This window comes from Lipotes vexillifer, unplaced genomic scaffold (genome assembly GCF_000442215.2).
Source record: "Lipotes vexillifer unplaced genomic scaffold, Lipotes_vexillifer_v1.1 scaffold712, whole genome shotgun sequence".
In the NCBI taxonomy this organism is placed as follows: domain Eukaryota; kingdom Metazoa; phylum Chordata; class Mammalia; order Artiodactyla; family Lipotidae; genus Lipotes; species Lipotes vexillifer.
Genome location: NW_006775660.1, coordinates 10,238 through 37,316, shown reverse-complemented (window position 1 = coordinate 37,316; position 27,079 = coordinate 10,238). Strand labels below are relative to the sequence as shown.

At 35.2% G+C, this 27,079-nt stretch overlaps 1 protein-coding gene across 1 annotated transcript in view; it reads left to right on the top strand.

Annotated features, from left to right (window-relative positions):
• Positions 1–27,079, top strand: part of FAM185A (family with sequence similarity 185 member A) — a gene marked incomplete at its 3' end in the record, with an annotated part of 45,020 nt that overhangs the window by 7,708 nt on the left and 10,233 nt on the right. The window contains exons 3-5 of the mRNA XM_007450096.1: positions 956–1,048; positions 5,930–6,068; positions 18,589–18,630. Coding sequence (XP_007450158.1) covers positions 956–1,048; positions 5,930–6,068; positions 18,589–18,630 — 274 coding nt within the window. The remainder of the gene's footprint in view (positions 1–955; positions 1,049–5,929; positions 6,069–18,588; positions 18,631–27,079) is intronic.

Genomic DNA, 27,079 nt, shown 5'->3' with positions numbered 1-27,079 from the left:
TCTATTTATATTCTGTTGGCAAGAACTGAGCAGCACCTAAGAGGTGAGGGAAGCTGGAAAACATTGTCTCTTCATGGGCCCAGCTATACTCTTTACTTTGGGAAGAAGTGGATTTTTGTGGACCTATCATAGTTTCTGCCACACTTGCCAAGTGTGAAATCAAGTGTTACATACACACACATTTTTTTTTTATGTAGCAGAGGAGGCTAACTGTAACTGCTATTTTCTTAGAGACATTTTCATTTAGTTCCAGTTTCTGGGCTGTGTTTTACTAGAAAGTTTAACAGTCAGTGGGTTGTTATCCTAAGTGTGAATATATACTTCTTCAGGTGACTCCAGCAATAAGAATGTAGGATTTGAAATCATACAGAGTTTGATTCTGTTAGTTTAGATTTTGTTGTTTTCTAATGTGTCACCTGATAAGGTTGTTTAACCTTCCTGATTCTTGGATTCCTTCCTCTGTAAAATGGGAAAAATATAATACCCATCTCTGAATTGTGAGAATTAAATGTTAGTTCACGTAAAGTAGTGAACGTTGTTATTTGGTGCAAAGAAGATGCCAAGTAAGTAATAAATATTACTGTTATTAACGATGAATATTAATAATGATGAACAGTGATTATTGTTGTCATCCTCATCATGATGTATGTTTAGTTAGCCATTGTGATCTTTGATTCCCAACCCTTTCTTCAGTGAAGCTACCAGAACACCCAAGTATCTTTTTTTTTCCCTTTGAGTCCAAGGAGCTTTATTTAATCACTTTAACAGCATTGACATTCTTTTCTCACTGATGTTATTATTCCAAATAGTGCATTTCTATTCATTTCTACTTCCTCTTTTACTGCTTTATTATTATTTTAAAAGAAGTGTGTAAAATATTGGAACATTTTTTATTAGTATAAGTCAAATTTATTGTCTCTTTTTCTATGTGTGAATTTTTGTATTTGTCTTTCAGAGTCAAAAATTACATATTCAAACAAAAGGAGGTAAAGTGATCTGCCTGGGAACAGTTTATGGAAATATAGATATTCATGCATCAGATAAAAGTGTAAGATTGTAATTTTCTTTTCTAGTACTTGCAATTTTGCATCTGGTTGGCTCACACAGTGGGTAGATTCTACAAAATTTGTGGCAAAACATTCCCTTTTTAATGCATTTGAGTTCATTAGTGAATTCAAACTTGAACTGAGATGATTAAATATACAATTTAATTTTAAATTTGTGATTTAATACTTTTGATAGATACTTAGTTACTTACTTGGAATCAATAACATCTTTTTTTAACTTTTAAGTTTTTATTTTTTTTTAAGTTTTTTTTTTGATGCAAACCATTTTTAAAGTCTTTATTGAATTTGTTACAATATTGCTCCTGTTTTGTGATTTGTTTTTTTGGCCGCGAGGCATGTGGGATCTTAGCTTCCCCACCAGGGATTGAACCCACACCCCCTTCATTGGAAGGCGAAGTCTTAACCACTGGACCACCAGGGAACTCCCTCAATAACATCTTTAAATTCTTAATATTTCTTTAAAAATTTTTTTTGTATTGAAGTGTAGTTGATTTACAGTGTTGTGTTAATTTCTGCTATACAGCAAAGTGACTCAGTTATACACACATATACATTCTTTTTTATACTCTTTTCCATTATGGTTTATCCCAGGATATTGAATATAGTTACCTGTGCTATACAGTAGGACCTTGTTGTTTATCCATTCTATATGTAATAGTTTGTGTACTAACCCCAAACTCCCATTTCATCCCTTGTAAATACTTAACATTGAATTCTAATTCTGAAGAGATTTTAATCTTAATGATAATGGGTTAAAATCAGTCATTACATAATACCAAAATAAGTGGGATTAAATTTTTCTTATTGTTAGGTTTATTTGAGTATTTTTTCCAAGACCTGTTTATTTTGCCTTTAGGCAATTTTAGGAGTTTCGAAACTCAACTTTCTTCAGTGTTTTCCACAAGATGGCACCATTAGACAGCATTACTGTTCTCCAAAAGCTTTTATTATCCATAGGAACTTTGATTGTTATAAGACAGTTTACATTTTTTCAGTCAACTTTTGTTGCTTTCTGTGGTTTAGCATAGTATTAAGAATAAAGGTATAATTTTGAAGTATAAATTGTCACAATTTTTTAGCATGATCAGTAACGTTTTAAATCTTTTAGAAAGGTCTGAGCCACCTTTTATTTTACAGTTAGACAATTTGCAAGGATTCTTTTGTCATAAATTTGTTCAATTCCATACTCAGCTGTATTCTCCGATAATTGGTGGGGAGGAATTGTATCTTATATGTAGATTATTGTTGGCATAATTAAACAAGGTAGGTTATAACACTAATTGTTCTACTATTGTCACTTTTATTTTCCATCACCCTTCTCTTAGAACGTGTGGGAGACTGTTTAAACCCAAATATTCAAATTTATCTTTTTAAAAAGTGTTGAAAGACACTGCCTGGCTTTATGTGGCAGCTGTTTTGAGACAGCATTTAGTTTCACCTCTCTGATTGTTGTGGTCTTGGAGGTGCAAAAGGGAAATAGGACAACTGCAGTTGCAGAATATTGCATATTGATGTTCACATGTAACTATCAAAGAAGAATTTAAATCATCTTAATTATTTTCTATTTTTAATATTTTGACCACTATTTCCACTCATTATTTATCCTCTCAACTTTCATGGTTTATTGAATATTCATTTATTCCTACTCTCTGTTATACTATTTTGTTTCCTGCCTGATGGAGTTTTGTGTTGTACTAAAGAATCAGTTTTGATATTGCTTTCTATTTATATTATGCATAGTGTTAATTTTTAAGGCATATTTCTAAGTTTGTGAGGTTTTATATAAAATAAGTTCTTACGAAATATGTTAACTTTTAATATACAACTTCCATAGAAATGTGTTTTGGATATTTGAGAGGCAGCATAGTGAATTGGTTTAGAGCACATAATTGAGAACCAGAGTACCTGGGTTTGAATCCTGGCTCAGCCACTTTCTAAGCTCTTTAACTTCAGATGAGTTATTTAACCTCTATGTGTCTTGGTTTTCTGGAAAATAGAATAATAGTAATGACATTAACTCACACTGGTTGTTATGAGGATTAAATGAGTTAATGCATAATACAGATAAGGTACTTAAAATAATGTCTTGCATAGCTAACTCCATTATAGTGTCGACTATAATGATGATGATAAAGGTAAATAAAACACAGGAAAGGTAATTTGGCCAGTCCTAGACCTACCAGTTAACTTTACTGAGACTGTGTTTCATTATTCATAAAATAGGGATGGTATTGTTTGTTTTTTCTGCTCAGCAAGATTGTGAGAATCAAGTGAGCATTATAAACACTTAACAGTATATTTTTTATCATTTTATATGGAATGGCTGTTTTTAAATTGTATCATTAATTTCAGTATCCTAAGTTTGATACAGACAAGATAGAAATCCATTGTATGAATGGATTGTTGAATGAATGATTGTTGAATGAATTGATAATATAGTTATCAGTTGACCTTTCTTTCTTCGTTTGGGCTACAAGGCCACAGTTTTTCCTTAAAACTTCATTTTTATTTTATAATGTTGATTTATAATAACTAAACTTTATGAAAAAATTTCCTCTTGTATCGAAAAGCAAATTAATTTATAGCAATATCTCTCTAAGAAAGGTATTTTTGGATCTACTTTTTGTTCTTTCTTTAAATATCTACTTCACTTAATAAGCAAGCTCTACAGTTTAATCTATTTTTTTGAGTGTTTGTTCCATTAGCATTAGTAACTATAAATAAGATCCTCAGTATTTTGCTGTAAACTATGGTGTCCTAAGTTTAATTGTTCTAGTTAGTATCTGATATAGTGCATTATATATGGCCCTTAGTGAATTTTCTGTTTCTTTGAAATGAATTTTATGGATTGATTGGTTAAAGTAGCTATATTATTGTGATGAGGAGTGTTGTACTTTTGCTTGCTTTCATTTAGTTTGGTGGGGCAGGGGAGGATATTTTTTAGCTTCCTACAGGGTAAGATATTTAGTGTTTAATGGGCAAAGTAAATCCTTGACATTTTCCTGATACTCATAAGGAGTGTCTTAAAAGCTTTATTTGGTTGTGGGGAGAGTCTAATCAAAAGTTCCCCCTTGCCAATTCAATTAAGTTTCAAATATTCTTGCAACATTTATCTTTTGATATTCCCTAAAACAGCCTCACTGTTTATAAAAAGCTAGAGTATTCATACTTGTTGTCTGCTTTATGGAAATACTTGGAGAATTTTAAGCTATGCATAAAGCAACTTTTCATGAAGAAATTTTGTAGGTAAAGGATAAATTTTTTCAGAAATTTTAAACCTTACTATTACACTGAGGAACGCAAAACGTGTATTCTCACAAATCTGAATGTTTATAAAATATCTATCTTTCTTTGACAGATTTATTGAAACTAGATTTTTAAAAAATTCCTATGAATCCATAATTAGCTGTAGCAGATAAGAAGCAATTGGTATTTTATATACCTAATAAAGAAGCAGTTGGTATTTTATATACCTAATAAAAGTCCATTAAAAACCAAAATTATATACTTCAAATCTGGACAGCAAAGTAATTTTAGTTTGCTTTCCATAACAACCTCTGGGTACTTTAATTTCTCTTTTCATAGTTTATCTGTCTTCTAATATTTTAGTATTCTTGAAACTCAATTCTTATTAAATAATATTTTGAACTCAACAATTTTTGAAGGAAGTATAACGATTGAATATAATACTGATGCCAGTGTGTTGAAAAACAAAGATGTTCTTTCTTTAAATACCTCAGTGTAATGCTTGAATTTGACCCTGGGCAAAACTGTGACAAGCCTTCCTAGTGATTCAGTTTTTATGTCAACAATTTTATATTAACGCTCACTTTATGCTTATAAAACATTTGTTTAAAATACTATAAAGATAATTTGGAATCCTTAATTAGATACCTTCATTTTACATTGGGCTCAATATTTGAGACATAAATGCATACTGAATTTTGTTAGAGAAGTTTAGGGATAAATACAAAAATCCTTCCATTTTGTTCAGTGGAAAGCTACTGACTAATTAGAGGTAAAGTGGAAAAATTCTAGAAGTAATAGTGTATTCACTACATTAACAGATGAAATGAGAAAAATCATACGAGAGTCCAATAAAATCAGATAAAGTATATGCTAAAATTTAAAACCCATTCATGAGTTAAATAGCAACAACAACAAAACAGATTTGAAATAGAAGGGAACTTCTTTAATCTAAAAAAAAGGGATCTAGAAGATATCTATAGCAAACACCATAATTATTGATGCAGTGTTGTAAGCTTTCCCTCTGAGAATAGGAATAAGATAAGGATGCTTATTTATTATCTCATCACTTCTATTCACTGTTAAATTGGAGGCCTGAGCCAGATTGTAAGGCAGGAAAGAACAGGAAAAACAATATTAATATGAGGATTAGAAGGGAAGAAATGAAATGATCACTTGTAAAGAATATAATTATGCATGTAGAAAAATTGTTTTAATTCAGGTAGATTATTAGAATCGGTTAAGTGAGTTTAGTGAGGTTTTGGATTTAAGGTCAAATACAAAAGCCAGTTAAGATAAAATGGAAGTTTAAAAAGCTATCTTTTATAATAACATTTAGAATGCATCAAATAGGAAGAAATTTAACAAAAGATGAAGAACTCTACATAGAAAATATAAAACATTATTAAGAGAAATTAAAGAAGATCTAAATAAATGAAGGAATATAATGGGTCTATTCCACAGAGAAAACACTGTTGCTCATAATCTTGTAATTAGAGCTGGGGAATTGAAGTCAATAAATTGGCCATGTACTGTACATATTAGTTGCCCACTAATTCTGGCTTTTTACCAGTCTTCATTTTATAATGAACTGATTTGAGTCTTTCTCTTATTAGACTGTGACCGTAGATAAACTGCAGGGAAGTTCTGTTAATGTATCTACTGAAGATGGTTTGCTGAAAGCCAAGTGTCTTTACACAGAATCATCATTTCTATCTTCTGCTGCTGGGGATATTACATTAGGAAGTGTTCATGGTAAGGTGACAGAGGCCTAATACATCTTAGATATGCCACATGACATAAATTTTAAGCCATGACTGTGTTTCTTTGTAGGTGAAGGAGGATCTGCCGTTAGGAAGCTGCCCCTCTAAATAATTAATTGCAGACTAACCATCTTTTAAAAAACCCACAAAATAAAGTGACTCATATGGTACTGAATTTTATTTTGGCAAGAAATTGAATATTATGCTGTTATACATGAAGCTAATAATAATTCTGATTTTTAATGCATTTCTTTATAGAAGGCAACAAACAACAAGGAAATATGTGCAGGAATATTCAGAGGAAAGCACAATTAAATAAAAGCAGTGTTAAAAAATAAAGATGGGTTCTGAGTGATTGCTTTTATGTTATGATAGGAAAGCTAAGGATTAAATAAATTAATGAAACATTTGTGTGGGATCCGATTATAGCAATTCAGTGATACTAATTTTGGCTGAAATGCTTTATGTGTATTAGTACTAGCACCAGGTCCTCCCAGTGCCCTGCCATTTTCAGTTTTCTTTAATTAAATATCATCTTGTGACTTTTAAAACATGTCTCTGCAGATATGTAATATTACTTAATTAACTTTTGTGTTATTGAAAGAAAAGAAGAGAATGTAATGGTGAAGTAATATGGCAAAGGGCATGCTGGTATTCAGTGTCACTCAGCATGCTTCTTCAATTCCCACATAGCAGATGATTTAAGTCCAGGTATGTTTTCTGAAATATGTACACATAGAATTAAGAATCTCTTATCCTGGCAAGTAGTATATACACATCTGCTAAATGCCTTTTGGACCATTTTCCAGGAGTTATAGACAAACTTTTACTGTACGTAGTCCACTCATTGAACTTCTATAGGAAAGCTGAATATATTTATCTATACATTTTGGTAAAACCTCCAGATTTTAGTAGTCAGCATGAATTATTAGGTGGTATTAGAAAACCTGGCTAGTGTTAACCATGCTATTTAGCAAATTGGGAGGTAGTCTTACAGTTAAAAAAATCTGAAAAAATGAGTACTTATATGCTTGAAATAATTCTTGAACCTCAATTTCATAGTTAAACCTCATCAACCATTCTTATAGGGTTAAGGTATTATTTGAGTCCAAAATAAAGCAAATAGTTTTGTTAGTTATTCATCAGTTTTGTTGTTTTTTGTTTTGTTTACTGAGGTGTGCCTTGAATGTTCTGGTAATTTGTAACTCCATATTTCAACAATGACTTTTATGTAAGCATTGTATTTTTAACTGTTAATTGTGATTAAAAGTACTGTACTTAATATATTGAGTAATTTTTAGTGGAAAATTAATTCCTTATCATGTCACATGTTGATTAACACCCACGATAAGAACAGCTCTGTTCTCTGCAGTGCTTTATACCATGTTTACACTGAATTCATTAATGTTTAAATTTTTTTGCTTTCTTTTAAGTAAGTTGAGAATTGAACTTGGTACATTAGTAGCTTACATGATAGTAAAACAGATGTACTTTTTTGAAGCAGTCCTCAAAATACTCTAGGTCTTTCTTTTTTTTTTTAACATCTTTATTGGAGTATAACTGCTTTACAATGGTGTGTTAGTTTCTGCTTTATGACATAGTGAATCAGCTATACATATACATATATCCCCATATCCCCTCCCTCTTGCATCTCCCTCCCACCCTCCCTATCCCACCCCTCTAGGTGGTCACAAAGCACCTAGCTGATCTCCCTGTGCTGTGCGGCTGCTTCCCACTAGCTATCTATTTGACATTTGGTAGTACATATAAGTCCATGCCACTCTCTCACTTCATCCCAGCTTACCCTTCCCCCTCCCCGTGTCCTCAAGTCCATTCTCTACGTTTGCGTCTTTATTCCTATCCTGCCCGTAGGTTCTTCAGAACAAATTTTTTTTTTTTTAGATTCCATATATGTGTGTTAGCATATGGCATTTGTTTTTCTCTTTCTGACTTATTTCACTCTGTAAAATACTGTAGGTCTCTTGATTACTTACAGTGGCTGAAATGGAAACAAATTGCTAGGAATAAAAGAGTTCATTCTTTAGCCTTTATAAAACCTTTTATATTTACTGACCTTTAATGTGAAGTCAAATACCTTTCCTTTGGTGGTTTCATTCTGAGCCAGACCTAGATCCTCTTTTGAACTGTTGTCTCTGGTTGGGATTTTGAAAGACTCTGAGATGGAAATTAGAATGTAGCAAATTTACCAGGGAGGCCTCTGGGGACCAGTGCCATACAAAGGAACAAAGCCCAGTTTCCACAGGAGAGGTTAGACTTGCTAAGTCTCAACAACCCCAAAGGGGTGCTCTGAAGCTGGGATGGTCCTCAGAATTGTCTCAAGTTGGGGTGAGGGGAGATGGACCTTTATATCCCCAATCCTTAGATGCAAACTGCCCCAGAAGCACAGTGATCTTGGATCAAAATGGCTCTCTTCAGATAAGGCAATTCCTTAAGAGAGCAGAGAGCTGAAGACTGTCTGCCAGCAGTATTCCCAATAGATAGGAAAATAAGCCCTGCAGTTACAAAGGGGTTCTGATGGCCTACTTTTTAAATTACCCTTAAGAGAGGCCCAAGTTTCTTGCCTCCCCCTCCTGTGCCATCCCTAGTTCCATCCTTGTCCTAAGGGATTATATGCACATGTTCCTTGAGTTTGGAGTGTGGAGGTGGGATGTGTACAGAAGAACAGGCAGTGTTCTAGCCCTACATCCTAATAGGTTAGAAGATTAGAGTCGTGACTGGTGGAAGGAAGTACCTATGCTCTAGCTACTGGGATTTTAGTAGGGAGAGATACCTCCCAAGGATCATCCCAAGCTGGAACTCTGAATATATATTCCACTGAAGTCTTTGTTCAAAGTGGTGATGGTCATATAACACCAATTAGATCCATATTTTGGCTGTATTTAAATAAACTAGCTTGGGAATCTTAAAACTTATTTTTACAGGAAAATATGTTGCTACTTCTAAACATCTGACTTACAGAAAACAAATTCATAAGAATATACACATTCTAAGACCTGCCTGTTCAGGATTTATTTAGTCTGCCCTCTTTTTCTTTTTTTTAATGTAAATTAATTATTATTATTTTTTTATTTATTTATTTTTGGCTGCATTGAGGTTTTTTTGTTTTTTGTTTTTTTTAAAATTTTTTTGCGGTACACGGGCCTCACTGCTGTGGCCCCTCCCGCTGCGGAGCACAGGCCCAGCGGCCACGGCCCACGGGCCCAGCTGCTCCGCGGCATGTGGGATCCTCCCGGACCGGGGCACGAACCCGTGTCCCCTGCATCGGCAGGCGGACTCCCAACCACTGCGCCACCAGGGAAGCCCTGCATTGAGTTTTCGTTGCTGTGCACGGGCTTCTCATTGCAGTGGCTTCTCTTGTTGCAGAGCACGGGCTCTAGGCGCAAGGGCTTCAGTAGTTGTGCCTCGTGGACTCTAGAGCACAGGCTCAGTGGTTGTGGCACACAGGCTTACTTGCTCTTCGGCATGTGGGATCTTTCCAGACCAGGGCTTGAACCCGTGTCCCCTGCATTGGCAGGTGGATTCTTAACCATTGCACCACCAGGAAAGTCCAGGTTTGGCTTCTATTTCTTAAGGTAGATTTTTTTTAAACCCAACATACAGATGTTGTAAAAAGCCATTTGTACCACAAATATGATGACAATAACTGTCTTTTTCATAGATTTACCAGGTATATGAGTTTAGAGCCCTTGTGTTAATAGGTTGGGGGTGGTTGTTTGAAAGCAAACATGTATTGAGTGCCTAAGTGAGCCAGCCCATTTTATTTAATGGATAATTGGCTGTTTACAAATTAAGAAAACCCAACTTAGAAATGTCTAATTGTTTGCTCTCAATTATAAGTTAATTAGTGGAAGAGCAAGAATTTGATCCAGGTTTCTTGACTTTTTAGGAGATGTTTTTAAACAGTGTTCAAACAAATGTGTACACATAGCCATGGTGAATTTCTTTATTGCAACCCAAATTCCATCATTGCTTTTAGGGCTACCTGGGTCACTCTAGAGATGTTTCCTCTAGACAGACAGCACTACAACACAGATGTACTGCTTCAGCTGGGTTCTAAATTGTAAACTCCAATTTCAGGATTTTTGTGCCTTGTGAAAATGTGGTGTTCCATATAGTGTTTGGGTTCAGCTTAGCTCTGTGGAGCCCTTCAGGGACTCGGTTCATTCTTTAAAAGTGATGCTGCTATCTTCAGTGTGTGGCTTCTAAGTCTTCCCTGAAAGGAAGACAGAGCATGAAATTTATTTCCTGTCTGTATATTCTTTTTGTTCATATACCCTGATGCAAACTAATACCCAACATACTGCTGAATACTTAAGAGGTAATGAGGAAAGGGAAAATGAAAGAAGTAATATGTCTTTCCTGGCTTTGCAAATCGACTCCTGTGTGTAGAGAAGGGAAAAATCTATCTTAAATGGTTTTCAAAATGAAATTTTTAAGTAGAGCTAACAATATTTTCTTGGTAAGAAAATGAGTAATCTAATTGACTAGTAATATTTACTATTTATAATGTTGGTTGAATCACATCTATTAAGTATGTGTGCCTTCTAATACAAAAGAAACTAGTTTATTCATTGACTCAACAAATATTCCCCAGTGTTCTGGCACTGAGAACCTAGTGGGAGAATGAGTACTTGGATAGTTTGTGTTTAGATATAAAATTTTGTGACAGTTTACTATCTTGATTTCCTTCTAAATTATAAAAAATTAGATTCTGTGTAAAGTACATTTTATTATATTCTGCTATTTGAATATTTGTGATTTTAAAAGAATTCTGTACATGTATATATAAGATATACATGTATTTGTATATATTCTAGTAAATATATTTTTAAAATATAGGTATATAGTCTCCTGACTTAGAAAGAAAAGCTTCCTTGAAATGGTTTGCTGGGATTGATTTTATTTATGACAAAATTTAAACAAATTAATTAGGGTTAATATATAGGAGTACTCATGACAGTCATTTTAGTGTTTTATATTTAGCTTATGTTATTATTTGGAATAAATGATTAATGAATAAAACTGCATTTAAAATATTTAGATTCCCTATATAACTTAGGGTCTTATTTTAGACTCTTTGGGAACATACATTAATACATAAATTGATGACTATTAGTTCTCTCATTTTTCTGTACTTCAGAAGTCCTTTGTTCCCCAAAGATTTAGCAATTTGTACATGCTTAAACTGTTCCTTAAATAATTACTTTGGATTTTGGAAACTTTCACAGAAGTAAAAGTTATACAAACTATACAAATACAGTTGATCATTTTGATAGCACAAAGAAATGCCTCAATTTGCTTTAAGAAGGACATATAGGCTCTGGTGAATTTATAAATCTGCCTTGTGAATTTAGAAAATCAAAAGTAATATAAAATTTTAAAAGAAAGGAACTTTTATTGGATTAAATGGAACTCTTCGTGAAGTTCATGAAAATGCTTTGTTCTAATTCTAGTGTTTATTCTTAAGTTCATTGTGAAGTTTGTCATTTTAACACATGATAATTTATGTTAATGTTGGATCTGGACACTTAAAACTTTTTTATATGAAATACCAGAGAGGAATTACAGCTTCCTTTGTGGTACAGACAGCATAGTTTTTTTTTTTCATGATTTAGACATATGATAAAATATGTTGCTATTTCATGCAGTGTTTGGACTCTGCTCAGGTCCTTAGAGGGACTGGGCTCCTTCCATAAAGCTGATGCCGCCATTTTCAGTGTGTGGCTTCCAAGCTTCCACTAAAGGAAGAGAGATCATAGAGGATCATGTGAGAAATTTGTTAGCCAGAATGTTTTCAAATGACTTTAACTGCAGAAGTCTGAGATAAAGAGTTTAGTGTGTTCTAAGGAAGGAGAAAGGCACACAGGTATTAGGGGGTACTGGCAGTCTGTGTCACATCTTATAATTGCTCTTTCTCAAATGTCTATGAGTTCCTCCTCTTTCCACACCCCCTTGCTATTCTCCTGGATTTCATCCTTGTTTCATTGTTTTTTCCATTCTTTCTTTTCCTTGGGCATCTTATACACTTTTGAGTCTCAACTACCCTTGTATTCTGATAATTCAAATATGTATCTCTAGTGCTGACTTCCATCCATCTGCTTAGTAGATATAGCCATTTGGATCTTTACAGGCTTCTCAAATGACTTCACATTTCTAACTTCTTTTCTCCTACTTTCCCAGCCCTCACCTCCCCAACCTCATCCATAATATAATCCTCCTCCTTTATTTCCATTTGCAGATTCTAATATTACCATGTACCTAATTTCCCAAGCTAGAATCTAGAAGTAACCCTAAATTCCTCTATCACCTTCCACATCTATCAATCCCAAAGTATAGGTAGGTTTTATCATCTAAATATTTCTTCAGTCTATCCCAGTTTTTTCTTTCAAACTTCTACTGTTCTTTGGGGTTTTTTTAAATTTATTTACTAATCATTTTTGGCTGCGCTGGGTCTTCGTTGCTGTGCGCGGGCTTTCTCTAGTTGCGACGAGCGGGGGCTACACTTCGTTGTGGTGCATGGGCTTCTTATTGCTGTGGCTTCTCTTGTTGCGGAGCACGGTCTCTAGGCGCGTGGGCTTCAGTAGTTGCAGCACGTGGGCTCAGTAGTTGTGGCTCACGGGCTCTAGAGCGCAGACTCAGTAGTTCTGGCGCACGGGCTTAGTTGCTCCGCGGCATGTGGGATCTTCCCAGACCAGAGATCGAACCCGTGTCCCCTGCATTGGCAGGCGGATTCTCAACCACTGCACCACCAGGGAAGTCCCCAAACTTCTACTATTCTAATTCATATTCTTGTCATCTCTTGCCTCAACTCTAACAGTAAGTTTGCTTCCGGTCTTGCCTTCTTCAGATTCATCCTCTTCACTATAGCTATGGTTGGTTATTAGAAAGGCACATTGAACATGGCATTCTCTTACCCAAACCCTTTTCTACTGCCTCAGTGACTTAGCTAACTTACTAATTCCTTTTTCTGACCTCATGCTTTGTCTTCTAGAATTACAGTGTTTTACTTCTTCCTGTGTTTATTCTTACTTGTTCGTTACTTCTGAGTTTTTGATCAGAGCCCTTGATCATATTTATCAATTATAGTCTTCCTAAAATGATTTTCCCGGCTTTCTTTATCTCACTGACTTTTAGTAATCTTTTAGTACTCAGCTAAAGCAGCCTTCCCCCATCTCTGGCCTTCCATTGACCCATAAATTCTTGCATTATTAAAGAGCAAAGGTCATGTTTTATTTATCTCTGTGTTCTTAGCATTTAGCCCTGTGGCTTTCAAATACAAAATCTCTCTCTTCCTGCTCCTGCAGCCCTCCCCCTAAAAAAGAAGCACAAAAAAGGATTTAACTTTTAAGGATATTTGCTTTCTCTGTTTGGATTATGAAAGTATATGTGCTGTTTTTAACCATAATTACATTTATTTTAGTGAAGAAAAATAAACTGATGTTTATCTTTAAATTGATAGCTTATTTTTCCTCTGACCACACTAGAATGAAGAGTTGCTAGTTAAGGAGAACTATATATTTTCTCAAAAATTGGGGTTTGTGGAAAAGTTTCATAACTTGAAAGAAGAGTCAGCACACATAATTATTACAGACCATATGGCATCTGCTTTATTGGAAGGAAGGGTTTTGCAAAGATGTACTCCTCTCAAATAGTTGATTTGTTTATTTTCAGTGGTTGGAGATGAAATAGGTGAAACCAAAATATAGAAAATTGTGTTAGTAATGCCCATTTAGTTGATTTGTGTACTTTACAGTATTCTACCTTATTCCACAAAGTATTGGAGATAAGAGTTCCATGTTGTATATTTTAATGACTTTGGAATATTTCTGTTTAGGGTAGAGGTTTTCTAAATATTTTGATATAAGTGGAGAATATTGTTTTGTTTATTGCTTTAAAAATCCTTTAGTGTTGATAAAAATATTTTGATATATTCTTTATATTTAAAGTTAGTTCCATACTTTTCTTGTTCTGTTATGCTTTTACTGTACAGAACTCTAACATTCAGGAGAGGTAGTTTGAGACTGTACAGATTCTGCTATAATGTGAACTAGTCCTCATTTTTTAATGGATCTAAAGCTTCTATTTTATGGCTCTAAAACCATTGTTTTCTTGATCACTTCACTTCCATTACAAGCACTAATGATTAACTTTTTGAGAAAGACCACATTTTCTATTTTCATTTAAAAAAGTAAATTTTTACTGCATTCACTGAAGACTAGTATAAGGTAATAAAGCTCCAAAATTTTGTCTTGCGAGTGGGTGACTGAATTTATTACTAGCTAAATGACTGACTGTAGAACTATGTCATAGTTCTTTACTAACAGTTAAAATCACAAATATCAGGGTTCTGCTTTACCTTATTTTTGAAGTATTCATAAGGTGAAAACAGTAAAGAGAATTCTGAGCGTCTCACACTAGCTTAATTTTCCTAAAGATTAGGAAGGAATGCAAGATGTTTTTCTTGTATTGTTGCCTATCTTGAAATTCTTCACTGATGCCTTCAGTATAGGATAAAGTCAATAGACTAAGCACTCTATGGTTCTTCTACAGATTTATTTTTACCTATTTTTCCAAACTAATTTTGAACATTTGTTCAAAAAATAATAGTATTTACTATGTACTGGGCAATATACTAAGCTTTCAAAATATAACACTAAATAAGAAAGACTTAATCCCTGTCCTCATAGACTTGCCTAATTGCTCCAGCCTAACTGATGAGCATGATTTAAATAATAGCGTGTATCGTTACGCCTTTTTACCTTTGCTTACTTCATTATTTTTTCCACAAAATCCTTTCCCTTCAGCATCAAATTTTACCCACATTTCAAACTTCCACTCTGGTGATATCTCCAATATCACTATTCTCCCTGTTCATGCCAGGTCATTTTAGTCTGTTGCCACTCTGAATGGCTGTGGCAACTAATTCGTACTGTTCAGTTACAACATTCACTTATAATTATTAATAAATTCTAATTTTTAACTTCTCATGTGTGCATCTCCCCAGATAGCCTATAAGGTTTTGGATGGCCAGTCTGTTCTCTGCAATCCCTGCAAGTGATTCGGGTCCTTCCCACATGCAAAACGCACTCCCTTCCTTTCAAGGTTCCCAAAGTCTCATCCCATTGCATATCTCCTCAGAGTCCACAATCTCTACATCAAAATCAGATCCAGATGTAGATGAGCCTCCTTGGGTATAATTGCTTAAATATAACTCAAATATTGTTCTTCTGAATCTGAAGACCTGTGAACTGAAGAGACAAGTTCTTTAGCCCCCTCAACCCACATACACCACCTACACACTCAGAATACAAGGATGGGATATGCATAGGATAATTTCCATAGACTTTCCTGTCCAAAGAGGAGAAAATAAGGGGCACAAAGGAGTCATTGGTCCATAATGATTTTGAAATTCAGGTGGGCAAACATTGGAACTTGATTAGATCTCAAGGCCTTGCGATATTTCTTCAGGGTTCCAGACTTTGCACTCTGAGTCATCCTTCCTTTTTCATGAAATGTAGCATGCATGTGTTTGCAGCTGAGGAGTTTCCTCAGTCTGCTTCCTGCTAGCAGAATTTTGGGGGTTGAATGGTCTCATTTCACTTTGTACTGTCACTGTCTCTCTCAGTCGAAGTTAGGAATGTGTTTGCTGAAACACTTCTCTCAAAAATTTGGCAGCCTCCTGTGAATCATATTGGGGTTTATTCCATTAGATAAAAGCCACAGCCAAGAATCTCTTCAAAATATGGACTTCCACAGAGATATTAAGATACAGTGCTCTCAAGCTTTCTAGAAGACCTATTGTTTGACTGAGAGGATCTGTGAGATACCCATAATCTGTTTAATGGACGTTTTGTATAACTGATTAATACTGTGAGGTATCACCCTTGAGCTTTCTGGATTCTTAACAAAAGATTTTACAGTCAATCCACCAGTTTTATTTTTAGGTGGTGTTCTGGCCATGCCCTGGATTCAGACTTTGTATAGAAGCCTTTCTTACCTTTAGCATCTTTTGCCATCTTGAGAAGCTGAGACTTTTCAAAATCATTCATGTCCTGGTCTTTTTGTTGTTTAACAGTCCTTTCTTTAGTTTAGCTTATCTTTCTTCTCTTGCATTTTACTGAAGCGCCAAGGAAAAATAGGCAGCACCTACCACACTTTGACTCTGCTTGGCAGTCTCCGTGGCTAGATCATTCAGTTCATTAGGCACATTTCCTACTTTCCACGTTACTGATAGTAACAGTGTTGCAGAGTTTCCAATACTACTTAACAGGGATCTGCCTTCCTCCAGTTTCCAAAAACATTTTCTTCTCTTCCTTTTGAGCCTTCATGGGAAGTAGACGCAAAGTCCAGCTTTCTACTAACACACTGTTCAAGCAATTTAGGTTTTCTCTACCATGCTCCTAAAAATCCTTCCAGCCTATGCCTACTGTCAAGTTCCAAAGCTATTCCAATATTTTTAGTTATTGTGGCATCACCCCACTTCCAGCTTTCAAAATCTTTTCTAGTTACCTCTTCCTGTGTAACAAATTTAGCAGCTGAAAACAACGAACATTTATTTTCTTACACTTTGAATGGGTCAGGAATCTGGGTGTCGCTTAACTGGGTCCTCTGCCTCCAGATCTCTCTCGAAGTTGTAATCAAGGTATCAGCTGGGGCCATGGGCTTATTTGAAGGTTCAGCCAAGAGAGAATCTGCTTCCTGGTTCACTCATGGTTGTTGGCAGGATTCAATTTAGATTCTCTTGGCTTGGGGCCTCTTTCAGGTCCTTGCTCTTGGTCCTTTTTCATAGGGCAGTTGACAACATGGCAAGCTGGCTTCCATCAGAGCAAAAGAGAGCTGGCAAGACAGAAGCCAGGATCTTTTTGTTACCTAGTCTTGGAAGTAACATCCCATCACTTTTGCCCTTAGTATTCTCTTTGGTAAAAACAAAGCAAATCTCCTACACATGAGTGGAGGAGATTATACAAGGGCATGAATACCGGGAGGCAGGGATCATTGGAAGCCATCTTAGAAGCTATAAGATCTTTGGCTACTAGTTGCATGTGAATCTGCATTTACTGGGTTTGAAAATTGGAAGAGTATCTAGAGCACACCAATGAAATAATATTTATTTACTTAACCATTTAACTGGAGGTTCTTCACAACCTTGTAACTTACTGAAACTTGAAAATAGTTTTATAAGCTTAACTTCACATAAGCCCAATTTTTTTTTTTTTTGGCGGTACACGGGCCTCACTGCTTCGGCCTCTCCCGCTGCAGAGCACAGGCTCCGGACGCGCAGGCCCAGCGGCCATGGCTCACGGGCCCAGCCGCTCCCGGCCTCTCACTGTTGTGGCCTCTCCCGTTGCAGAGCACAGGCTCCGGACGCGCAGGCCCAGCGGCCATGGCTCACGGGCCCAGCCGCTCCCTGGCATGTGGGATCCTCCCGGACCAGGGCACGAACCCGTGTCCCCTGCATCGGCAGGCGGACTCTCAACCACTGCACCACCAGGGAAGCCCACACAAGCCCAATTTTATTCATATATTCACATGAAGTATGATGGAATATAGAACTTTTAGAGCACATTTGACTTTGGACAAATGAATCAAGGACCTTTTTTTTTTTCTTTTTCCCGGGTACTGATACATGTCAGTATTTATAAGATGCATGAAATGAAGTAAATGATTTCACTTACTCTAGGTTAATTCTGAGATAAATTATTCCTTCTTACTGTAGTTTTGGAATTATGGTAGAAGAGATAATATTGCCTACACTTTCAGTGCAGTAAATATAGATAGTATGACTCTAGGAGTAATTATACATGCAAACACATATGAAGAAAAATCCTACTGTTTTTGGTATTGGAGGAAGGGGCTGGGAAGAATGGTTGTAATATCCTATACGTATCCTGGAAATATATTTTCATTGAAAGGTGGAAATATGTGAAGATTTTTTTTCTTTGTTGGTCGTATTTCAGTGTTTTCATTATTCCTGCCCCAAAACTTTTAAACTCTTGGCACAGAAACCACTTTAATCTAACAGATAGACATGCCAAACTGGCCTGAAAAATAATAGTAATTACTTTTTTCCATGGATTATTTTAGTGTTATTTGGTCCAAAACTTGGCTTTGTGTGGTCTGATAAATATTGTGATGTTTAGATTGAAAATGAGTATTGAGCACATTTAAGTAATTCTTTCATTTTAGGGTTTTAGAAGAATCATTATTTTTCTTCCATGTTTCCCAGAAAGTATGGGGGTTTGTTTTTTAGTTATGCTATAAAAGATTAAGGTGGGGTGGAGGAAGAGAATTTGTATAGTTACCTAAATCTGTTTATTTTCGAGTTGCAACTGAATCTCTCACTAGGTTTGTGATCTGAGAAAAATTGCCAACAACAATAACAATGTTATTAAGTAACGTTGTGGATATCTAACCATGTTTTAGGATACCATTAACACAGTTCCTTTTTAGATTATCCCGAATGTATAAAGTTGTCTTATTCTCTTTTACAGGTAATATAACATTACAAAGCAAGACGGGTAACATCACAGTAGGTATGTGCTAAGCGGTTGGTAAATTTCGTGTGCTTTTTAAAATAGCTATATTTGTGATATTTAATTAGAGTAAATAAAGTCTACAGTTTAGCTGATGAACCTAATAGGATCCTAAGATACCTATTAGGATTCTGCCTAGTCAAATATAGGCAGACCCAGTATAGGAATATGTGAAATTATTTCTGCAAGTTCATTGGTTCATCATCCTATAAATACTGTATAATTATAGGTTTGGTATCAATCAGAATACTGTTAAAATTCTGATTTCACCACTTTCTACACATGGGCAAATTACCTAACTTCTCTGTACCTCAGCTTACACATCTGAAAAAAATAGAAATAACGGTAAGTACCTATCGTATGGGGTTCTTGTAAGGATTAAATGAGGTATATAAAGTACTTTAGCACAGTGTCTGACATATGCTTAAATACTCAATAAATAATAGCCATTTAAATTATTGTAATTGTTCTAATTCTATGCCAGAACTAATAGTGGCTAATGGTACTTTAGACCTAATCACCACATGTGATGCTGTGCCTGTGGGAGCAAAAGTTCAGATTTCCAGATTGTTTGTTTGTTTGTTTTTGGCTGCGTTGGTTCTTCGTTGCTGCGCGTGGGCTTTCTCTAGCTGTGGTGAGCGGGGGCTACTCTTTGTTGCGGTGTGCAGGCTTCTCATTGCGGTGGCTTCTCTTGTTGCGCAGCGTGGGCTCTAGCACGGGCTTTAGGTGCGCTGGCTTCAGTAGTTGTGGTTTGCGGGCTCTAGAGCTCAGGCTCAGTTTGTGTTGCATGGGCATAGTTGCTCCGCAGCATGTGGGATCTTCCCGGACCAGGGATCGAACCCATGTCCCCCATACTGGCAGGCGGATTGTTAACCACTGTGCCACCAGGGAAGTCTCTTCCAGATAGTTTAGACAGAGCTTTTCTCTAACCCAAATAGCACCTGCTTGCCTGTTGAGTGAAGGAACACTGTGAGCTCTAAGAGTGGTGGTGGTTTTTTAGGGCTTAGAGGGTGGGGATTTGGGGATGGGAAACTCCCTCTTTATTGAGTAGCTGTGGCTTATTGCCAGTGTGAATGCCCAGGCCTCCTGGTTTTGTCCTTTTTGACATTTGACATTTTCTTTTTCTTTGTGCTGACTGAAATAGTGAATATACCCAACAATCCTTTTCACTATCATTCCTTCTGGATTCTCTGGCTTAGAGTGCACATCCTTTTTTAAGTTTTCTAGACATTTTAACTTTTATGTTCAGTGAGGGATAAATAGAAGATAAAGGCTTCCTAAGTGATGATTATAAATCATTTTAACTAAAACATGACAGGATTTACCTGTTTTCCAGTGAGAATGCAAAATTCACTGCTGACTCTTCAGGCCATTTCATCAGAGGGTACATCTGGGGATAGTAAGGGAAGTGTCTAGGGTGAAAAAAAGGTACACGAGTGAGAAGCTGAGCTAGCTGAGGAGAGAAAGTCCTAGACATGGGTGGAGTTTGTAGCAGTAGGGAAGGAGGAAAAAGAAGGGGAATATTCCAAATTGGGAGGCATAAGAAGTTTCATTACCCACTAGCAGGCCCTTTAGGCAGATGTGAATTTGAGGAATACTTAAAATCTAATGTAATACGATAATGCTAGTATTATTGTTGGATGGAATTGTGGGAACGTAAAGGGAAAACCATTCTCTCTAAAACTGGAAATAAATGGGTTATTTATCCATACTGAAAAAGAATAGTAATAGCAAGGATGAAATGATCAGTAATTTACATCTTTGAAGATGGTTTTGCACTCTGTATAATTAACATTGTGAATTCTTGTTAATTTCCCCTATAAACTTTCCCCTTTTCCCACTATTAAGCATTAGAGAGATTTTAAGGCAAAGTGTTTTATTTTTCTTAAATAAATCTCTGTTCATTCAGAGAAAATTACCTGAGCTCAGTGTTAAGAAGTATAACTGACCACAATTATAGAAATATTTAATGAGCCTTTATAATTTTCTTCAGTGAAACATAAATGGCATCTGTGGCTTTAGGTTGTTCTTAAAAATTCCAAATAAGTGAAGGTAAATAAAGGTTGAATTTCTAATTTTGTAAACATCATTGACAAATTTTGAGTCCTATTTTGGAAGAATCTTTCAAAATAAGAGAAAAAGTATACATTTATTAAGTTATCATGATCTGTGATAGTGTGGAAAAGCATGGACTTTAGAAGACTGTGAATTTTGGTCCTACCACATGTTAGCTGTGTGGCTTTGAAAAAATTACTAAATCTCTGAATTTGCATTTTTATACATCGTTACCACCCCTATAGCCCAAGGTTTTTCAGAAATTAAATAATGTAAAGCACAGCCCAATGCGTGGTAGTCATTCAGTGTTTAACCTTAATAATAAGGGAAGTGTTCATTTCTTAAATTCCTTTAATTCTTTGAATATCTCTATTAAGACTTTGGAAGAAAGTATAAACTATGTCACTGTTTATATTGATCTTAAGATTGTGTTAGCACTTGGAGACAACCCTGAATATGGCAATAACTAGTCGACATATATTTACCGAGTGCCTGCTTTATAATAGGAACTCGTTTAGGTACTGAGAAATATGTTGGTCAACAAGATGTCTTTATGCTCACCTTCGGGCTGAGAAAAAAAAAACAGTCGGTATGTAAATAACAAAAGATAATTTCACATAGTACAATGAATAAATAAGAGAGGGTAATGGGATAAAGAGAGGGGAAAAGAAAGCTACTTAGTTTAGCAATCGGGGAGGGTCTGGAGAAGAGATATTTGAATTAAGCCCAGAGTAATGGGAAAGAGGCATGTAAAATCCTGGATGCACAGCTGCCCAGATAGAGGACAGCCAGTGCAAGCCCTTAAAATGGAATTAGTTTATAATTTTTGAGATATAGAAGGGAGACTTGTGGAGAAAGTGGTGTGAGGTGAGGTGAGAGCTAGATCACAGGGCCTTGTAGATGTGGTAAGAGTTGAGACTTTATTCCAACTACAACAGGGTGGTAGCAGGGTGTATTTAAATACAATTTGTATTTAAAGAGAACAACCTAGTTGTTGTATCAGAGGGGTGCCAACGTGGAAGCAGGTGACTAGAAAGCTTAGTTTGTTTATCCATTCTCCTGTTGATGGCTACCTGAGCTGTTTCTAGTTTTTGGCAATTGTAAATAAAGCTGCTATGAACATTCTTAGACAAGTTATTTTATGGATATGGAGATTTTATATTTATTTATTTGTTTGTTTACATATTTTTATATATATAAAATTGACCCTTGAACAGTGCAGGAGTTGTGTCAACCCTCCCTGCAGTCAAAAATCCACATATAACTTTGCAGTTGGCCCTCTGCATCTGTGATTCTCCATCTACGGATTCAGCCCACCTTAGATTGTGTAGTACTGTAGTCTGTATTTAGTGAAAGAAATCATATATAAGTGGACCTGCGCAGTTCAATCCCGTGTTGTGTGTATGTATTTATTTTACATGTATGTATATATGTATTATATGTACGTATATGTATGTATATACATTTATTTTATTTATATGTGTATATATAATATATATGTGTGTATATATCACACATACACACACATATATATATGTATTTTTTTTTCCTTCTTAATACCTAGGAATAGAATTGCTGGTTTGAGGGAATTCCCTGGTGGTCCAGTGGTTAGGACTCCACGCTTTCACTGTTGAGGGCCTGCGTTCAATCCCTGGTCGGGGAACTAAGATCCTGCAAGCCACACGGCGTGGCCAAATAAATAAATGAAGGGAGCAGGTGAGGGGGTGACAATAAAATATGGATTAAATTCTAAAATACCAAGTAAAATAATTTTTAAAAAAGAGAATTGCTGGTTTGAGTAGGTATGTTTATGTTTAGTTTTATGATGAACTACCAGACTTTTCCCAAAGTTCCATTTTACATTTTCTTCTACAGTGTGTGAGAATTCTAGTTGCCTCCATATCCTTACCAACATATATTATTGTCAGTCTTTTTGTTTTTACCCATTCTGGCATGTGGATAGTAGTATATCTCTGGTATTAATTTACATTTCCCTAATGGCTAATGGTGTTCAGCACTTTTTATTTTTTTGAAGTATAGTTGATTTACAATGTTGTGTTTCTGGTGTACAGCAAAGTGATTCAATTATACATATATATTTTTATATATTTTTTCATATTCTTTTTTCATTAGAGCTTATTACAAGATAGTGAATATAGTTCCCTGTGCTATATAGTTTGTCTATTTTATGTATAGTAGTTTGTATCTGCTCATTCCAAACTCCTAATTTATCCCTCCCCCCCGTTTCCCCCTTGGTAATCTTAAGTCTGTGAGTCTGCTTTGTAAATAAGTTCATTTGTATCATATTTTAGTTTCTACATATAGTGATATCATATGTTATTTGTCTTTCTCTGACTGTTTTGCTGAAAGCCTGCTTTCGGTTTTAAGGTTCATTGGATTCGCTGCTAAAATAACCACTCGTCTCACACAAAGTTTTAATCAATTCTTTAATGAGAGGTGATTTAACTTAATTTTAATATAAAATCATTAGGAGAAGAATAAGAATATTAAAAAAACGTTACAGGGTATTTACATCACCGAATTGAGCCAACACCTACTTCCAGATCTAGACAGCAGCTGGGAAGTCCCAAGTAACAGCAATCTGGAGCCCCAGTTGGGAAGGGTCCTGGGTGGTACGTGCATCACACAGGTGAGACTTCAGGTTGGAGTTCTGGGGGCTTCTGTTTATAATTAAAGGCAGCAAACTATTATGAGTTTTTGCTCAAAAATTCAGCTCTGGTTCAGTTGTAACAATGCTGTTAATTTCATCATGTGAGTCACAAGATTTTCCAGACCCCAGGGGACTGGCCAGGTCCCCAGGGCTCAAGAAATTCCAAGACCCATTCCCTTTCTTATCGTTAGTGCTGCCTGACTTGCTAGCAGCAGTTGTTAGGTGTGCAAGCAGGCATGCAGTCCAGGCAGGGTCACAGGTCGATCAGAGGCCTGCTTCTGCCTCTGAAGCCTGAAGAAGACCATTTTACTAGTTTTCCCAACACTGACTTACTTCCCTTAGTATGATAATCTCTAGGTCCATCCTTTAGCACTTTTTCATGTGCATATTGGTCATTAGTGTATCTTTTGTGAAGTTTTGTTCAGATCTTTTGCCCATTTATTTTTTCCATTGGGTTATTTCTTTTTATTATTGAATTGTAGGAGTTCTTTATATATCCTAGGAACAAGTCCGTTGCCAGATATTGTTTTTCTGTATTTTCTCTCAGTCTTTGGCTTGCCTGATTATTTTCTTAACAGTGTATTTTGATGAGAAGAAGATTTGCATTTTGATGAAGTCTAATTTACCAGTTATTTTTATGGTTATTGCTTTTTGTGTCCTTAGAAATCTTTGTCTGCCTTCAATCATGAAGCTGTTATCCTTTGTTTCTTTTAACAGCTTTAAAATTGTCGCTCTTGCCTTTGATCCATCTCTGATTTTCGTATTTGTTGTGAGTTAGGAATCAAGATTCATTTTTTCCCATATGAATACCTAGTTTTACATCACCGTTTGTTGAAAAGACTTCCTTTCTCCAATGGATTACTTCCACATCTTTGTCTGAAATCAAATGACTGTATAAGTATGGATCTATTTCTGTTCTGTCTCTCCTGTTTCATTGATCTATTTGTCAGTTCTTAGGCTAGTACCACACTGTCTTGATTATTGTAGCTTTATAGCAGTAAGTCTCTTTGGGATTAGCAGATGCAAACTAGTATATATAGGATGGATAAACAACAAGGTCCTACTGTATAGTACAGAGAATTATATTCAATAACCTGTGATAAGCCATAATGGAAAAGAATATGAAAAAGAATATATATATGTATAACTGAGTCACTTGACAGCAGAAATTAACACAACATTGTAAATCAACTATACTTCAATAAAATAAAAAAAATAGTAAGTCTCTAAAATAGGTAGTTTTCCAAATTTGTTCTTCCTCTTTTTTTAAATTTATTTTATTTATTTACTTTTGGCTGCATTGGGTCTTCACTGCTGTGTACGGGCTTTCTCTAGTTGCGATGAGCGGGGGGCTACTCTTTCTTGCAGTGCATGGGCTTCTTATTGCAGTGGCTTCTCTTGCTATGGAGCAACAGGCTCTAGGTGCACGGGCTTCAGTAGTTGTGGCTCGTGGGCTCTAGAGCACTGGCTCATCAGTTGTGGTGCACAGGCTTAGTTGCTCCATGGCATGTGGGATCTTCCCGGACCAGGGATCGAACCCGTGTGCCCTGCATTGGCAGACAGATTCTTAACCACTGTGTCACCAGGGAATTCCCTGTTCCTCTTTAAAAGTGTTTTGAATTTGATTTTCTATATAAAATTTAAGATTAGCAAGTCAATTTTTTACCAAAAATCCAGTTGCAATTATATTTGGAATTGTACTGAATCAGTTTGGAGAGAGGAGACACTCACAAAAATTGAGTCTTTCAATTCATGAACATAGTGGAATTCTTCATTTGTATATATCTTTAATTTCTGTCATCTTGTTTTGTAGTTTCCAGTGTAGAGGTCTGACACATCTTTTGTTAAATTTATTTGTGTTTTTGACCCTATTATAAATGGAATTTTAGAAAATTTCATTTTCTAATGGTCTGCTGCTGGTATATACAAAATACAATTGATTTTTATACATGTACCATATATCTTATGACCTTGCTAAATTTATTTATTTGTTCTAATAGCATATTTTTTAGAATCCAGAATTCTTTTCTATGTAGGCAGTCACTCCATTTGCAAATTAATACAGTTTTACCTCTTTCTTTCCAATCTGTATTCCTTTTTTTTTCTTTTGCCTTATTAGGCTGGCTAGGTTCTTCAGTACGATATTGAATAGTAGTGGTGAAAGTAGGATTCCTTACTCTTGTTCCCAATCCTAGTATACAATATTAGAGGGAATGCATACATTGTTTTACCTTTTAGGTATGATGTTAGCTATACAGGCTTTTTCTAGATGTTCTTTACCAGACTGAGGAAATTCTTTTTTATTATTAGTTTTCTGAAAGTTTTTTTCTTTTCTTTGATCATGAATGGTGGTTGAATTTTGTCAAATGCATTTTCTGTATTTATTGAAATAATTGCATGTTTTATTCTTTTTTTACTCTATTAATATGATCAACTACATTGATTTTTGCATGTTAACCAACCTTGTGTTCCTGGGATAAACCATACCTAATCATGATTTATTATCCTTTTTATACATTGTTGGGTTTGGGTTGCTAATATTTTGTCAAGGATTTTTGCATTCATGTTTATGATGAATGTTGATCTGTAATTTTTTATTTTGTAAAATCTCTGTAGGTTTTGATATTAGGATTATGCTGTCTTTATAAAATGAAATTGAATAGATTCCCTCCTTTCTCTTTTCTAAATTTATGTAAGATTGGTATAATTTCTTCCTTAAATATTAGATAGAATTCACCCGTGAAACCTTCCTTGCAAATAGGAATGTTGTTGATAATGAATTAAATTTTGTTAATAGATATTCTTTTATTCTATTTCTGTTTTATCTGGTATTACATTTTGGTAAGTGGTATTTTGAAGGCGTTTGTCTATTTCATTAAATTGTCAAATTTGTTCACATAATGTTCATAGTATTCCCTTATACTCATTTTTATGCCTATAGGATCTATACTGATACCCCCTGTTTCATTCCTGATATTGATATTCTCTTTTTCCTGATTAATGAGGCTAGACTTTATCAATTTTGTTGATCTTTGCAAAGAACCAGCTTTTCACTTTGTTAATTTCTCTGTTGTTTGTTTTCTAATTTATTGATTTTTGCTCTTTATTTTATTCTTTTTATTTACCTTGAATTTCCTTTGCTCTTCTCTAGCTTCTTCAGGTAAAATGTTAGGTCATTGATTTTAGACTTTGTTAATATTAGTTTTTAAATGATAAGTTCTTTTAAGCAGTGCATCCCCCAAATTTTGGAATGTTGCATTTTTCATTATTATTCATTTTAAAAGATTTTAAATTTTGCTTGTGATTTCATCTTTGGTCTGTACAAGTCTCATGTTTAATTTTCATATATTTAAGATTTTTCTAGATCTCTTGTTTTTATTGATTTCTAATTAAATTTCATTCTGATTAGAGAACATTCTCTGTGTGATTTCAGTTGTCTTACATTTATTATGATTTATTTTATCATCCGGCCTGTGGTTCTAGCCTAGTGCTATGTGCCCTTAAAATGATGTGTAATGCAATGATTTTTTTCTTGTTGTTCTAGTTGTTGTATCACTTGCTGAGAGAAGGGGTTAAAGTTTTCAACTAATTCTGTCAGCTTTACATTTGGCTTTTGAATCTCTGTTATTTAGGTACATATGTATTCATGATTGTTATGTCTTCCTGGTGAATTAAACCTTTTGTCATTATAAAGTGTCTTTCTTTATCTTAGGATATTCATTG